The 14,595-nt window shown below is 37.0% G+C and overlaps 1 protein-coding gene across 1 annotated transcript in view; it reads left to right on the forward strand.

Annotated features, from left to right (window-relative positions):
• LOC122807194 (aldehyde oxidase 1-like) overlaps window positions 1-14,595 on the forward strand; it is a 784,671-nt gene that overhangs the window by 660,784 nt on the left and 109,292 nt on the right. Inside the window, exon 32 of the mRNA XM_044078244.1 lies at window positions 6,492-6,557. Coding sequence (XP_043934179.1) covers window positions 6,492-6,557 — 66 coding nt within the window. The remainder of the gene's footprint in view (window positions 1-6,491; window positions 6,558-14,595) is intronic.

Consider the following 14,595-nt stretch of genomic DNA (forward strand, 5'->3'; position numbering starts at 1 on the left):
CTCTGACTCACTTTGCTCTTCTCCCAGCCACCCCCCCATATAATTTCCTTTATACCTAACCACCTAATCTCTTCCACCCCTTACTCCACCCCTTCCTGTCTGCTAAAACATTCTAAACACCTTACCCTCCCCTACTTATCACTTCATAGTTAGTCTGCTGCAAATCCTCCTTCTTCCTACATATCCCCTACTTCTCCTACAGGTTGTTTCACTTAAATTTTACTTCAACTCTCTAACAGGTCAAACAACTTACTTTTCTTAGTCCCTTACCCACTCCTCACTCCATCCCAATCCTACTTCCCCACCTTAGGCTATGGCTTTTGCAACCCTCTCTATTTTCCTCTTACCTCCATTACTTCTCATTATTACATCTTATACTACTCCATTACCACCTGTCCATAGAGATCCCACTAATCTCCATGCTGTTTCTCGTCTCTGCAGTACTCTATTACAGTCTCCTCCTCTATCTTTTCCATGAACATCCCTCTGCCTAAAATTAACCCCCCCCCACTCTCTAGCATCTAAAACCAAGACTAAGTACTTGACTTACAACCCATTAAAATTCAAACTTTACCAAATTCATGTAGCCCTGCTTCTATCAGGAGACATACATCCAAATCCTGGGCCCATCCATCACCCCACCATGCATAACTCTACCTCTCCCAACTTAATAAACTCATCCTCTCCAAACAAATATATTTCCTTTCACTCTATGAATGCCCATAGTATTCTAAACAAAGTTAGTGAAATCCATGCCTGGATAACCTTCCACACCCCTGATGTCATCACCCTAACAGAGACTTGGCCAAAACCCAAACCTCTGATAAAGGCATTCCCCTCCCCCGGTTATAATATAGTCTGCATGGATTCCCAAAACAAAAAAGGGGGTACGTTGCCATCCTCTACTCCAACTACCTCACCATTACAAGTAATATGAAACCTATCCCATCCTTTGCTCCTGCTGAACTACTTACAGCTAACCTTAAAATAAATGACCACACCGCTATCACAGTAGCAGCCATATATATTCCTCCAGGAGACAACATTCCTCTGCTTGAAAATATTCTTTCATACTTTTCTCAACACAACCCCAATTAAACTATCCTCCGTGGGGATGTCAACATTAACCAGTTAACACTCAGTAATCCAAACTCTAACACTCACATTAATTTATATGGCTTTACACAGTTAATCTCCCAAAGTACTCATACAAACAACTCTCACACATCTAGTACTCTTACTGACTGGGTGCTTGTATCTAATCCTTCCAAATATCATAACCCTGAAACCCTACCAACACCCTGAGCAATCACTCCCCTATAAAAGTGCTTAGGTTCACTCCCCACTTTTCAAAACCTCCTAGATTTATCACTTGTTGCAAACTCTCTAACTTCTATCCAGAAACCTTTAATGCCATCCTCTCTAAAGTAAACTGGAAATTCCTTACCCAACTCCCACTAGAAGAAGCAGTCCGAGCTTTCAACTCCACCTTCCTTAGCATCTTAGACTCACTTGCTCCCCCCTCGCAAAGTCCGAATTAAGTTCACCATATCTCCATGGCTTTCAAAAGCATCTCATAACCTTACGATAACTAGAGACAAATTATGGAAATAATGGTCACAAACTAAGCTCCCTGCAGACTTGCAAAAAGATAAACAACTCAGAAATCTGACAAAAAAACACAAAGATAAAAAGGACTTCTATAGCAAACCTCCCACAGCCCTAAAATCTAATCCTAAAAAATTCTGGAATTCTATTAACCAAATATTACATCCCAGTAATCTTAGCTCCCCCAATCCATGCCCAGACAAGTCATCTGAAGAAACTGCCAGTATCTTCAAAACCTATTTTATCGATTCAACATCTAAGCTACTGAACCCCAACCCAAACTCCTCTACTACTAACATCTCCAACTTTTCTAAACCTATTCCTTCTACTCTCTCCTCAAATACCTTCTCCCTTAAACTATATATACTAGGTGCATCAATACTCTACTCTCTAAATTAAAACCATGCTCAGCATCAGCTGACAATATTCCTTCCATTTTTCTTCTACTAGCAGCTGACTCTCTTGCTCTCCCTGTATCTATCCTAATAAATCGCTCCATCTCTGATTCTAAAGTCCCTTCCAACTGGAAGCAATGCTACACTCTACCTGTACACAAAGGAGGTAACTCCTCTGATATCTCCAACTTTAGACCTATTGCTGTCCTCTTCCCTCTCTCTAAAGTACTAGAAAAATGTATTCATAAACAAGTTATGCAGTATCTAATACAGGAAAATCTGCTTACACCCACTCAACATGGCTTCAGACCCAAACATAGCACCACTACAGCTCTATTATCCTTCCTCAACACAGTCTCTATAGCCATGCATGACCATAAACTTATTTCTTGTCTATTCTTGGACCTCACAAAAGCTTTTGATACTGTCATACACTCTCTTCTGCAAACTGCATAATCTCAACTTCTCCTCTGATACTGTTGCATGGTTCTCCAGCTACCTCACTGATAGATCTCAGTCAGTGAGATGGCACTCTGAACTCTCCCCTCCTCTCCCTGTCAAAATAGGTGTACCTCTAGGGTCTATCCTAGGGCCTTTACTTTTTAATATCTTTATTAATCAGTTCTATACCTCCTGTCCTCAGTCATCTTTAGTGCAATACGCAGATGACTCTACAGTCATCACCACAGCCAACTCTCCCTCTAAGCTCTTCTCAGCTACTCAGGCATCTTTTAACTTAGTTGAAACATGGCTGTCCAACAACCAGCTCATCCTTAACCCTAAAACAACAAAGCTGTTACTCTTCCTACCTAAAAAGTTCAACAATATTAAACCCTCCTTCTCCATACAGTCCCTTAATAACACTCCCATTCAGGGAATCCAGCACTAAGCTCTTGGGCGTAACCATCGATGATCAGCTTAAATTTGACTTGCATGTTAATAAATGTATCAAAAAGACACATTCAAAACTAGGGCTCCTTTACCGTAACAAGAAATTCCTTACCTCTGAAGCCAAGATTACTCTCTCTCTTACCTACCTTCTATGCAGTCAATGTACAATTCTCAAATTCTCACAAATCTTAACTCAGCACACCTGACCAAACTCGAATCTACCTACAACAAGGTAGCTAGATTTGCTGCCCAACAAACCTACATATCCCATCACTGTCTCTCTCTAAAACACCTAAACTGGCTTCAATTACCCCACCAGCTTCTTCTCTCTCAGCTCCAGATCATCCATTCTATCCTATACCAGCCTTCCTACTGCCCAGCACTATTCCCTCTCATCTCTCATTATTGTCCCTCCAGACCCCTCGGAAGCTCTAAGACCTACTACAAATCTACAAACCCAAGTCTAAATTTAGATGCAACATGTGCAGCTATCACCCCACTATTGCCTGGAATAGGCTCCCACTAGAAATCAGGACCCTTACACATCCTAAACAATTTAAGACAGCCACCAAAGAGCACTTTGAAATTCACTGGTTCTACCACTGCACTCTCCCTCCTTAAACATCCCCTACTTCTCATACCTTAATCTACTTTCTGCCCTTAACTCACTCTTCTCACTAGCTCACTCTAATCTTCCTTGACTACTCTTTCTACTGTCTTCTAAAATCTATTAAGCAAATTCCCTCAGAGAAACGTTATAATTGTCTTGCCTGCATGCAACTACATCATGATAAAACTGTTTTTTTTTAAATTAACCACTTACCCCAAAAACTATACTCATCTTAATGACATATTTATTTTTATACATCTTGAAATAATTATGCTATACTCCTGATTATTGACACTGTATAAAATTTTATTGCTACTTAATGCCTTGTAATAATCCTGTGACATTGCTGTTTAATGCTAATTTATAATGAAAATTGTATAATATGTTGGAGCTTTTCTCCCCGGGCCTCCGCTGAAAAAGGGTTCTTCAGCTCAGTCGGACAATCCCGGTCAACAAATGTAAAATAAATAAATAAATAAATGTGCTCATTAATCTTACAGCTGAAACTACCATAAACATTTCTTTTTGCCTTTATGGAATGACTTTATAGAAGAAGTAAGCTGAAAAAATATATGACTTAACAAGGTCTTGTTTTTAAACTTCGTGACTTATAGGCAAGATTCATTTACACTTACTCAGTGACTGCATGACTGTAAAACAAGAAAAAAGTCTTAATTTTGTTTTGACTACATCACAAAACTAACACATGAAGAGTATGAGTCTGTTTGGATTTGTTCAGTCCCACTGCATGTGTCTGATTCTCTGAGTTTTGTTGTCAGGATTAAACAGGGACAGTTTTGCAAATCTTAGCATAACTCCCATCTATCCCACATATTGTTCCTGTATTAAACACTAGTCAGCAGGAAATGTAAAAGCTAATTAGTTATCTGCACTTCTTGGTTATGTCAGAGTTTCATCACAGCTAAGTATGGAGAGAAAATGCTTGTGTCCTTTCATTTATACCATGTGGGTGCAGTGTGAAATATCAACAGCAGCCATTAAGGTGAGAGTATTGTATTATAAAACATGCTGTGACATGTACTGTAAACTTATTTCCTAATAAAACATGCTGTGGCATGTACTGTAAACTTATTTCCTGATAAAACATGCTGTGTCATGTATAGTAAACTTATTTCCTAATAAAACATGCTGTGTCATGTACTGTAAACTTATTTCCTAATAAAACATGCTGTGTCATGTACTGTAAACTTATTTCCTAATAAAACATGCTGTGGCATGTACTGTAAACTTATTTCCTAATAAAACATGCTGTGTCATGTATAGTAAACTTATTTCCTAATAAAACATGCTGTGTCATGTACTGTAAACTTATTTCCTAATAAAACATGCTGTGTCATGTACTGTAAACTTATTTCCTAATAAGACATGCTGTGACATGTACTGTAAACTTATTTCCTAATAAAACATGCTGTGGCATGTACTGTAAACTTATTTCCTAATAAAACATGCTGTGGCATGTATAGTAAACTATTTCCTGACCAGCTTGACAAATTAGATTGAGTGCTCTGAGTCAAAAATGAGCCATGGCATTGTTTGTCACCTGCTACTTAAATAAAACACACTTGAAAAAGCAAAAAAAAATGTAGTTAATTGCTGTCTTGATGTCAGAATGTTAAATTTAAGTAGTCTTCAACACCCTCTGTCTTAGCAAACAAAATCTACTGCACCCATAGCACCTGCACCACAGTTCAATAGTGCAGCAGGAATGGTTCCTTGATGAATGGTAGCAAAACATGTGGCCTGCTGTAGATAAATTCCAGCAAAAGACAGGAAATTCCCTTCCCAATGGTAGCATTTATTAACTGTTCACTTTCTAGTACTCAGCTTTATATCGAGGTTAAAAGCCCAACACCTTCACCTACTGATGACCTTGGTGCATGGCAGAAAGTCAGTAGTGAGAACCAAGAGGCAGTGGGTACCCTCTGTCAGGAGCCGTGGAGACAACTTTTATTTGCTTTTATTTGTTTCTTAAATGAAGTGAGAGTGGTCCTATCAGTACTGGTGAACTTTATGTCTGATGTTCTACTTGGCAAACTTACAGAAAATCTGTATCTTTTAAAGTACTGCAGGAGTAATGTTTACTTACAGACAGTCTCTATCCTTAAAGTACAGAGGGAGTAATGCTGACTTACAATCTGTATCTCATAGTACTGTGGGAGTAATGTTGACTTACAGACAATCTGTATCGCTTAAAGTACTGAGAGAGTAATGTTGACTTACAACCTGTATCTCAAAGTACTGTGGGAGTAATGCTGACTTACAGACAATCTGTATCCTTAAAGTACAGAGGGAGTAATGTTGACTTACAATCTGTATCTTTTAAAATACTGTGGGAGTAATGTTGACTTACAGACAATCTGTATTTCTTAAAGTACTGCAGGAGTAATGTTGACTTACAGACAATCTGTTATTTCTTAAAGTACTGCAGGAGTAATGTTGACTTATAGACAATCCGTATCTCTTAAAGTACTGAGGGAATAATGCTCAGACCAGATTACTGACAGCATGCTGGATGAAAGACCATTCTTTCATGATCTTGGTTAATCATGAACTAGAGGCTTGATGTTTTGAGAAATGTTATTCCCAGGATGCCAACGCATTAAAATTAAATATGCAGACCTCAGTCTCTATATAACTGTTTATATAAACCCTTAATACCTCTTATTTTCTGTAACCTTGGTCATTCAAATTACTAAATGTTTTTAGAACTTTTCTCCCTAAGTAATCCACTGAAAAATGGTTCTTGCATGACGGACTCAGATAGTCCCAAGAAAGTAATGCAAATAAGTAAATAAATAAAACTGTCCAGCACAAAAACTCAGAAAAATTCACTAACACTTTTTGGTATATGATGTTTGAGTTTCTGGAAACTATTTGTATCAATATCTAGCAATTGTATTAATACTTCATTGCAGATCTGTAAATGTGAGCTGTGACTGCTGTTTTTGTTTCTTTTTGCAATGCAGAATTTAAGAACTGACATTGTTATGGATGCTGGGATCAGTTTGAATCCTGCTACAGATATAGGACAGGTAAGTACTGCAGATATAGTGCAGGTAAGTACCGCTCATTATTGTTGTCTGTGGCAGGATATAAGGGGTCTTCCTTAAAAGCTGCCTGAAGCAATAAGAAGCTGGAAACAATTGATGTGTAATGTCAAAATTGTCAACATGATATATTAGATATCATGCAGAGGTTTTAAAGCTTAAATAACACTGGATTTAAAGTAGGTAGTATCCTAGTATAGCTCTTTGTAAAAGGCAAGGTCATCATACTCCTACTAATCATATATTATAACCTGAAACTTGTACTGCACAGCCTTGCAGAAGTGAGACTATTCATTATTAATGAAATTACTTTTTCAACTAGATTCCAAAACAGTTTATACTTAAGGAGCAGTACTACCGAACATTGGATGTGAAGTTTCAGCTCAGGAGATCCCAAAAGAAGGTCCTCAGTTCTCATTTAATGTATAGGTTCATAAGTAAATCCTGGGATAGCTGCCCTTGCAGTTCATATTAAACCTAGACAGTTTCCCTTTTGGACTTGAATTAATCTATACTGTTTGATGTTAAATTGGTTTTCTGCAAATATACGCAAATTAGGAATAGTCTTCATGATTGGTATTACACTTATACCCATTTCCAAAAGAATTGGTGAAATGCAATTCAAAACCTTAGGAGAAGTATATTATTGGGGGAGGGGGTCATACCTGAAAATTTAGCCCCATCCATAAATATTTTTGTCCTAGCACCAGTAGTTGTAAACCGCTGACTGGAGTACAAGGACCATTTCAACTTAGTTTTCAAAACATGGTATATCTGAGAAACTCAGATACTGTACCTCAGCTGAGTGCCTATGGGATGTCCTATCTATTCTGTCTGATAACATATAAATACTTTTCACTGTAGGTTGTCAGTTCATAATAATCTTCCCAGTATAGTTCCTGTATGCTATCTGCAACATGACTGGTGTAATCACCTCCTGCCTTCCATCTAATGGCTAATATCTATCTTTTTTGATCTACTTATCATGGCTTCTCCTCCATTATAATCTATATCCCATCTCCACTGTAATGTTATATGTTTTCTTTACTTGCCCAGTATTAAATCTTTTTTTTCACATCAGTTATCCATATATGTTGTCTTAGTGTCTGTTCCTTAATATCCAAACACATACTGACAAGGGACTGTTTCATGTGGAGAATCTAGAAACCCCATTACTATGTATTCTATTCACTGCCACAAAGGAGAAAACTATGAGTGTATTTGGTATAGAACTGTGTTGTATATTTAATATATTAGTAAGCATGTGGTGGTGCTGTGGTAGCGTTGTCGCCTCACAGTAAGACACTGTCCGGTTCGATTCTCAGCTTGAGTGTCTTCTGCATGGAGACATGCATGAATGGGCATACCTTCGTTGAAGGTTGTGCATCAGGGCTTTTAACTCGGCACGTAAAAATCAACTACCAATCATTAGCGGACCGGAGTTCCGCTGCGGCGACCCCTAACCGAGAAAAGCCAAATGACACAAACAAAGTAAGCATGACATATTAAAATGGAATAGTGCATCTTATTTAATATTTACTGACATTAGATTAATAGGAAAGCCTGACTGAGTAGGTACTTATTTTTAGTGGAGGCCAGCAAAGAAAAGCTCCAAAGCATTTCCAAACAATTTTGAGAACAATAATTTTACAATCTTTGAAAATAATTCAAAAACATCTAGAGCTTAAATAATTATGCCAAATTAGATGTACTGCAACAACATTGCTTAAAAACAGATACAATTTATATGATGATAATTTAATATTTAGGTAAATGTTAGCCAGTTTAGAGAAACTAAACATAAGTTAGTATAATATGAAAAGGAATTGCAATGTGAAGTAAGAGAAAAAAAAGCAAGGTTATGGCATATTATCATAAAAGGGTCAGGGGAGAGAAATAGACACATTCAGCTTCACATAGATGGGAAGATTGTTCCATAGGAAGGGCAGTCTCTTGGACATATATCTGTCTCTCTAGTATGTTCTGTTTAAATCACGTCTTCTATACTTCTTTAACCCCTAGACATTACAGAAAAGTGTTCCACGGTTTCCTGTACGTCACATATGTGATAGTTTTTTTATCCTTTACTTGTTCATATTTTAATTCTACTTTAATGGGTACATTTCCATTATTACTGTCCACATAAAATCTTTCATCTCAGACTCATTTCTGAATCTTTGATATCTTCATCTTACAGTTTTTTGTACTTCTACTTCCTTATTTTCCCAAACCTTAACATAATACTATATCAACATTATACATTCATACCATTGACTTCTTGTTTTAATCCTTTCATCCTGTCCTTAATTCCACCTAATTATGAGCTCATGTTACACTCTTCATCTTCCATCATATCCTTCTTTTAAGTTTCATATCGTGTAACTCTTTATATTTTACATAGACTTCCTGTTTCATAAATATTTTATGCACACTCCAATACATATGGATGCAAAGGTTTGCCACATACCAGTTACTTGTCAGATTTCATATATTTTCCATTGAATTTCTTCTGAATCCTACAATTGCCACACAACTCTCAATTTATATAATCAGTTCTCTAATCTATGTCTTTGTTTTAGCAAAAACTAAATCATAAGCAAATACCATGCCCCTATGTCTAACATTTTTCTGGCCTTAGAAATAATGGATTCATTACTAAAATAAAGTCTTGCTTAAAGGGTATGCCTGCTTTGCACCCAATTTTATTTTTATTTCCCTAGAAAACCATCCATTAATTACAGCATAGACATGTTAAGTTTCATATATAGTTCATATCACTTTATATACCTTTTCCAAACCCATATTGTTCTAATATATTAAACATGACATTATGGCACACACTATCACAGACTTTTTCAACATTGCATGTTATAATCCTTATATCACCTACATTAATTTGTTACTTCTTTCACTCTTTCTCCAAAATCAGTAAAACTCATTGGAACATCTTCAGCCTATTCATAACTGCACAAATGCACTTTATACGCACTTACACGAGTGCATGGATCGTGCAATCCCTAACAGAACCAAGATGCTCTCCTTGAAAAAAAGGAAGCCAATCTGGTGGTCCCCTGCCATAAACAAGCTCTATAACAGAAGACAGAAACTGTTGCAAAAAAGAGTAAAATCCCATGATTGGAGGAACTCCTTGGTCAGCCTCAGTAAGAAGCTGAGATCCCTCATAAAATCCTCCAAAGCTAGTTACAAAAACAAAATTGCCACTGATTCTAAAGACAACCACAAAGCATTCTATAGCTATGGCAAGAATCTCAATGGCAACACTCAGATCTGCTCTGAGTTACAGCACACTAGCACTAAACATACAGAACAAACTGATAATGCCAACATCCTGGCAGATAGGTTCAGTGCTAACTTTATCCCACTCTCACCCCCTAAAGGGCCCATGTCTATACCGGAAGAATGCAAAGTTCCTGTAGTCATGGCAGCACAGGTAAAAAAACACACTCTCCAAAGCTAAGAGCTCAGCATCCATGGGACCTGACAACATTCCAGGTTGTGTTCTACATGAACAACAGAATAAACTGGCACCTCACCTAAGTACCATGTTCAATCATAGCCTCACCTCAGGCTTTGTGCCCACTGAATGGCACACAGCAATTGTTATCCCACTCCACAGAGGGGGAGCCACCACGGACCCTGTTAACTACCACCCCATTAGCCTGACAAGCCTGGTCTGCAAGGCTATGGAATGTATCATCATGGAACTTATAAACAATGACATTGGTAATCTCCAAACTCTGGACCCCACCCAGTTCAGGTTTGTAAAAGGCAGATCATGTCTCCTAAACCTGACAGACTTATTTGAAGCAGTCACCAAAGACGTAGATGAGAGTAAGGTGGTTCACATAGCTATCTAGACCTTGCCAAGGCTTTCGGCACCATCCCACTCTGGAATTATAGATAAACTCACTAAACTAGATATAAATCCCTATGTCACAAGATGGGTTGCCAACTAGCTGACTGACAGAACCCACACTGTGAAAGTAGCAGACTCCAAATCCGACTTCAGACCATTGACAAGTGGAGTACCACAGAGTTCAGTCCTGGGTCCTCTTCTGTTTGGTATCTACTTCTCTGAAGTCCAAGCTAACACAGAAGGTCTTTGGCTAACGAAGTTTGCAGATGACTGCAAACTAGGAGCCATAATTGAAACTCCTAATGTTGTGGACATCCTACAAAAGGCCTCACTGAGACAGATGTCTGGTGTCAAAGCCATGGCCTCAAGCTCAATGCCAAAAAGTGCATTGTCATCCCTTTTGGTAAAAACTCTGTACCCATGAACTACCACATAGGCGGTAGTCTACTAAACACCGAAAGTGTGATAAGAGACCTTGGGACACAGGTGGATAGTAGTCTTTTCTTTGATAATCACATTACCACAGTAGTCAGGAAAGCCTTCTACATGGCACACCTTATCACAAAAGGTTTCTCATCCAGCAAAAAGAGGTCATTGTTCCCCTCTACTTGTCACTCATTAGACCCATTATAGAATACAGCACCTCTTTTGGTATGTACCTCACAAGACATCTACAACAACTGGAAAGGCAGCAGAAGTACCTCATAAAGAGGATTACCAGCCTCAAACAGATGCCCTACGCAGACCGTCCCAAAAAACTCCAGCTTTTCTCTGTCACATATCGTCTACTCAGAGGTGATCTCTGCCTAACATAAAAAAGCTATGTCAAATCCAGAGCTGTTGGACATACTCCACTTAAAGAAATCCCAATCCCTCTGAGCTACATGCTCTAGGGACCTAAATCTTGTCACCACAATAAACAGAACATGCTGGGGGGATAGATTCCTCTCCTAGAGACTTCTCATACTCTGGAACAAACTATCTATCTATATCAAACAAAGCTCTTCATTAGCACTCTTCAAGAAAAATCTTGATGATTGGATGGGAGATAGCAAATTCACCCCAGGGATCACTCCTGTGGTTCTGCTCAACAGGGGCACAGGAAAATAATTTTCTTGGGTGGCAAAAGCCAGGGTACCTTTTTGGCTAGGCTTATATAGGCCCTAGGGCCAATAGCCTAGTACCTACCTATGAACCTATGAACAGTCCTTCAGTAACAACCCCCTTTAAAAAACTACTTATTTCTTTTCAATGATATTCATAAATATCTTAGAATCTGTATTATTAAGTTTTAATGATCTTCAATTTCTGATATTTTTCCTTTCTTTTTATATACAAACTTCATAATTTCTTTTGTAATTCTATTGCTGACAATGCCATTTCATAACCATTCATTCATAGCTTCCACTATAACTTTCCTTTTTTATTTCAGCATCTCTAAGTAGAACTCATACTCCAAACCATCAGGTCCAGGAACACTATCCCTCTTAACATCTTTCACAACCTTATCATATTCCTTCGTAGTAATATATTTTTATATTTTGCTTACTATATCTTTATCAATTTCCTTAATATTTTATTTTTATTTTTTTTCCTGTTGCACATTGACTATATATATATTGATATGCTCTTTAGTAACTTTTAGAATCCCTGTAAATCATAAACATCTTCTCTGTTTTTATTCCAAATGCATTCGGCTCCTCTCTTTTAACTTTCTTCCCTAAAGAGGGGGACTCTTCCTCACTTTTGCCTTTAATAAATATTTCTGCTTATATAGCATTGACCTAATTTTGTTTCATATTCTCCTGATGTATTTTTTTCCATAAATATTCTCTTACTTTCATTTTTTCCAATATTTGTTTCAAATCCTTTAATTAACTTCTAATATTCCTGCATCTTTTTTTCCATATAGCCTTTACTAATTGAATATAATCTTGTTTTCATAATTTAAAAACCAACCAGTGTAACTGTAAAGATTCATAAACATGCCTCATAGTAATTTAGTCTTGCCTTAACTTCTCCATTTCCATTTTAAATATCTTTTATGACTTCTCTTGTTAATCTTTCATTGCCTCTTCCATCAGAAACATACCATTTAACATTTATCATTGCTTTTACTGAACAATCATTTGAAATAAGTCACTTCTTTTTGTTCAACCTCTTTCTCACTTTCACTTCTTTCTTCATTATGACTTAAATATTAAAACAAGTTTTGAACTTTAGTGTTACACACACACATTTTTTCAACACGTTGTATGCCCTGTGTGTGTCATGTATGATGCCTTCATTCTCATTCTGTACATCTTGGCCCTCATTGTCTAATAATTCATTTTGCTGTTTATTAACATGTCAGATTTTTTCTGTCACAGTCAAACTTAAGAATGCATTGTAGTGCCACAAATTCTACAATACTTTTTGTAATTATTTATCTCGTCTTAATTTTCCATGCTGAATACATCTCTGTTTATCAAAACCATTTATTAAATGCTCACTAGAACCATACCCTTGTTTGGCTCCAATATTGAAACATTCCTCTTTCCCCATGTATAATAGCCACATTAGTTTTATATATACATATATATATATATATATATATATATATATATATATATATATATATAATTCTACCATAATGATTATGTAATCAGCTATTTACATTCCATGTCCCATTCCATACATTTCTGTCATCTACAGTTTCTTTTTACTTCATAAATATTTTTATATTTTTCTAAAAAAAAATTCTGCAGTTGCAAACTTCACTTTCAGCCTCCTATTAAACATTTTATTAGAGCCACTTACAACATATTGGTTCCATGGCTCACAAAACAATTTAGTATTAAATGAAGCCAAAGGAGTTTCATCATCATTCATTGTTTCATAAGTCAGTTCTATAAAACTTTTATTTCTTAAGTATATGAAAGCCTGAATGTTTTCTGGTTTTATATCTATTCAAAGGTCCGCCTTGCCTTGACTCAATTTTAACTACAGGATGTTGTCACACCTTACCATTGTCCACTTTAACACTTCCTTTTTTTAGTCCCAATAGTAACTAGTTTGTTTGTGTCTTTCGGCTTTTCCCAGTTAGGGGTCGCCACAGCGGAACTCCGGTCCGCTAATGATTGGCAGTAGATTTTTACATGCCGAGTTGCCATCCCTGATGCACAACCTTCAATGAAGGTACGCCCATTCAAGCATCACGCATGTCTCCACATAGAAGACGCTCTAGCTGAGAATCGAACGGGACAACATCTAGCTGTGAGGTGACAACACTACCGCAGCACCACCAACGCAGTCCCAATAGTAACTAGTAATAAAGCATAACTTTTTAACATTCAGATTCTCAGTTACCTTAAAATTATTTTCTTTGTTATTGTTTTGTCCCTTTTCAACTTCCTTTCATGATCTATTCACCTCACTCATCCTGCACTGTATCCATAACATTCTCTGCTTGTGATACCAAAACATCCAGAAACACACCATCTTCAAAACCAGTCTAGGATACAGCACCCATGTCTGTGGTTCTGATGCATTCATCAGCTACAGGATCTCACTTGGCAAACTACCAGACTGAGGTTTGTTGACAGCAATATGTAGTAATCCACTTTCTGCATTAATTATATTCCCTCAAGTGTCTTCAGTCTGCTGCACCTGTAGCATAGGCACATTTACTGTGACATTCTTATCAATATTCTCCATCTCCTTCTTTCCAGAAGTCACCCTGTGGCTGTACTAACAGAAAAGAGTAGGGGTGCTTTCTTACCATTTACATTAATTTTATATCCTATAAAAATTTTCAGTTAATTATTTATGCACTCATTTTATTACATTCATACATAAAATATCTACAAGTTATCAATACAAAAGGACAATTTATCAACAAAAAATAAACAGTTCTATTTCTTTCATTATTTTGTTATATTTTTCCCTATCCCTCACCCTTTCTTCTATGACCATCTTCTTATGTCACCTAATATGCCATCCTCTTCCATTTTCTTGTTATATAACACATTCTCACATATTTTTTCCACAGCACCTATATTGTCACAAACAATAATTTATCCCATGTATCAATATCACATTTCTTTACTTTATCATACTTCCCATATAATATCAGTCATATTTATTCATTTAAACCCCTCCCATCTA

The sequence above is a fragment of the Protopterus annectens genome, chromosome 7.part0 (assembly GCF_019279795.1).
Source record: "Protopterus annectens isolate FY-2018-M chromosome 7.part0, PAN1.0, whole genome shotgun sequence".
Lineage (NCBI taxonomy): Eukaryota > Metazoa > Chordata > Ceratodontiformes > Protopteridae > Protopterus > Protopterus annectens.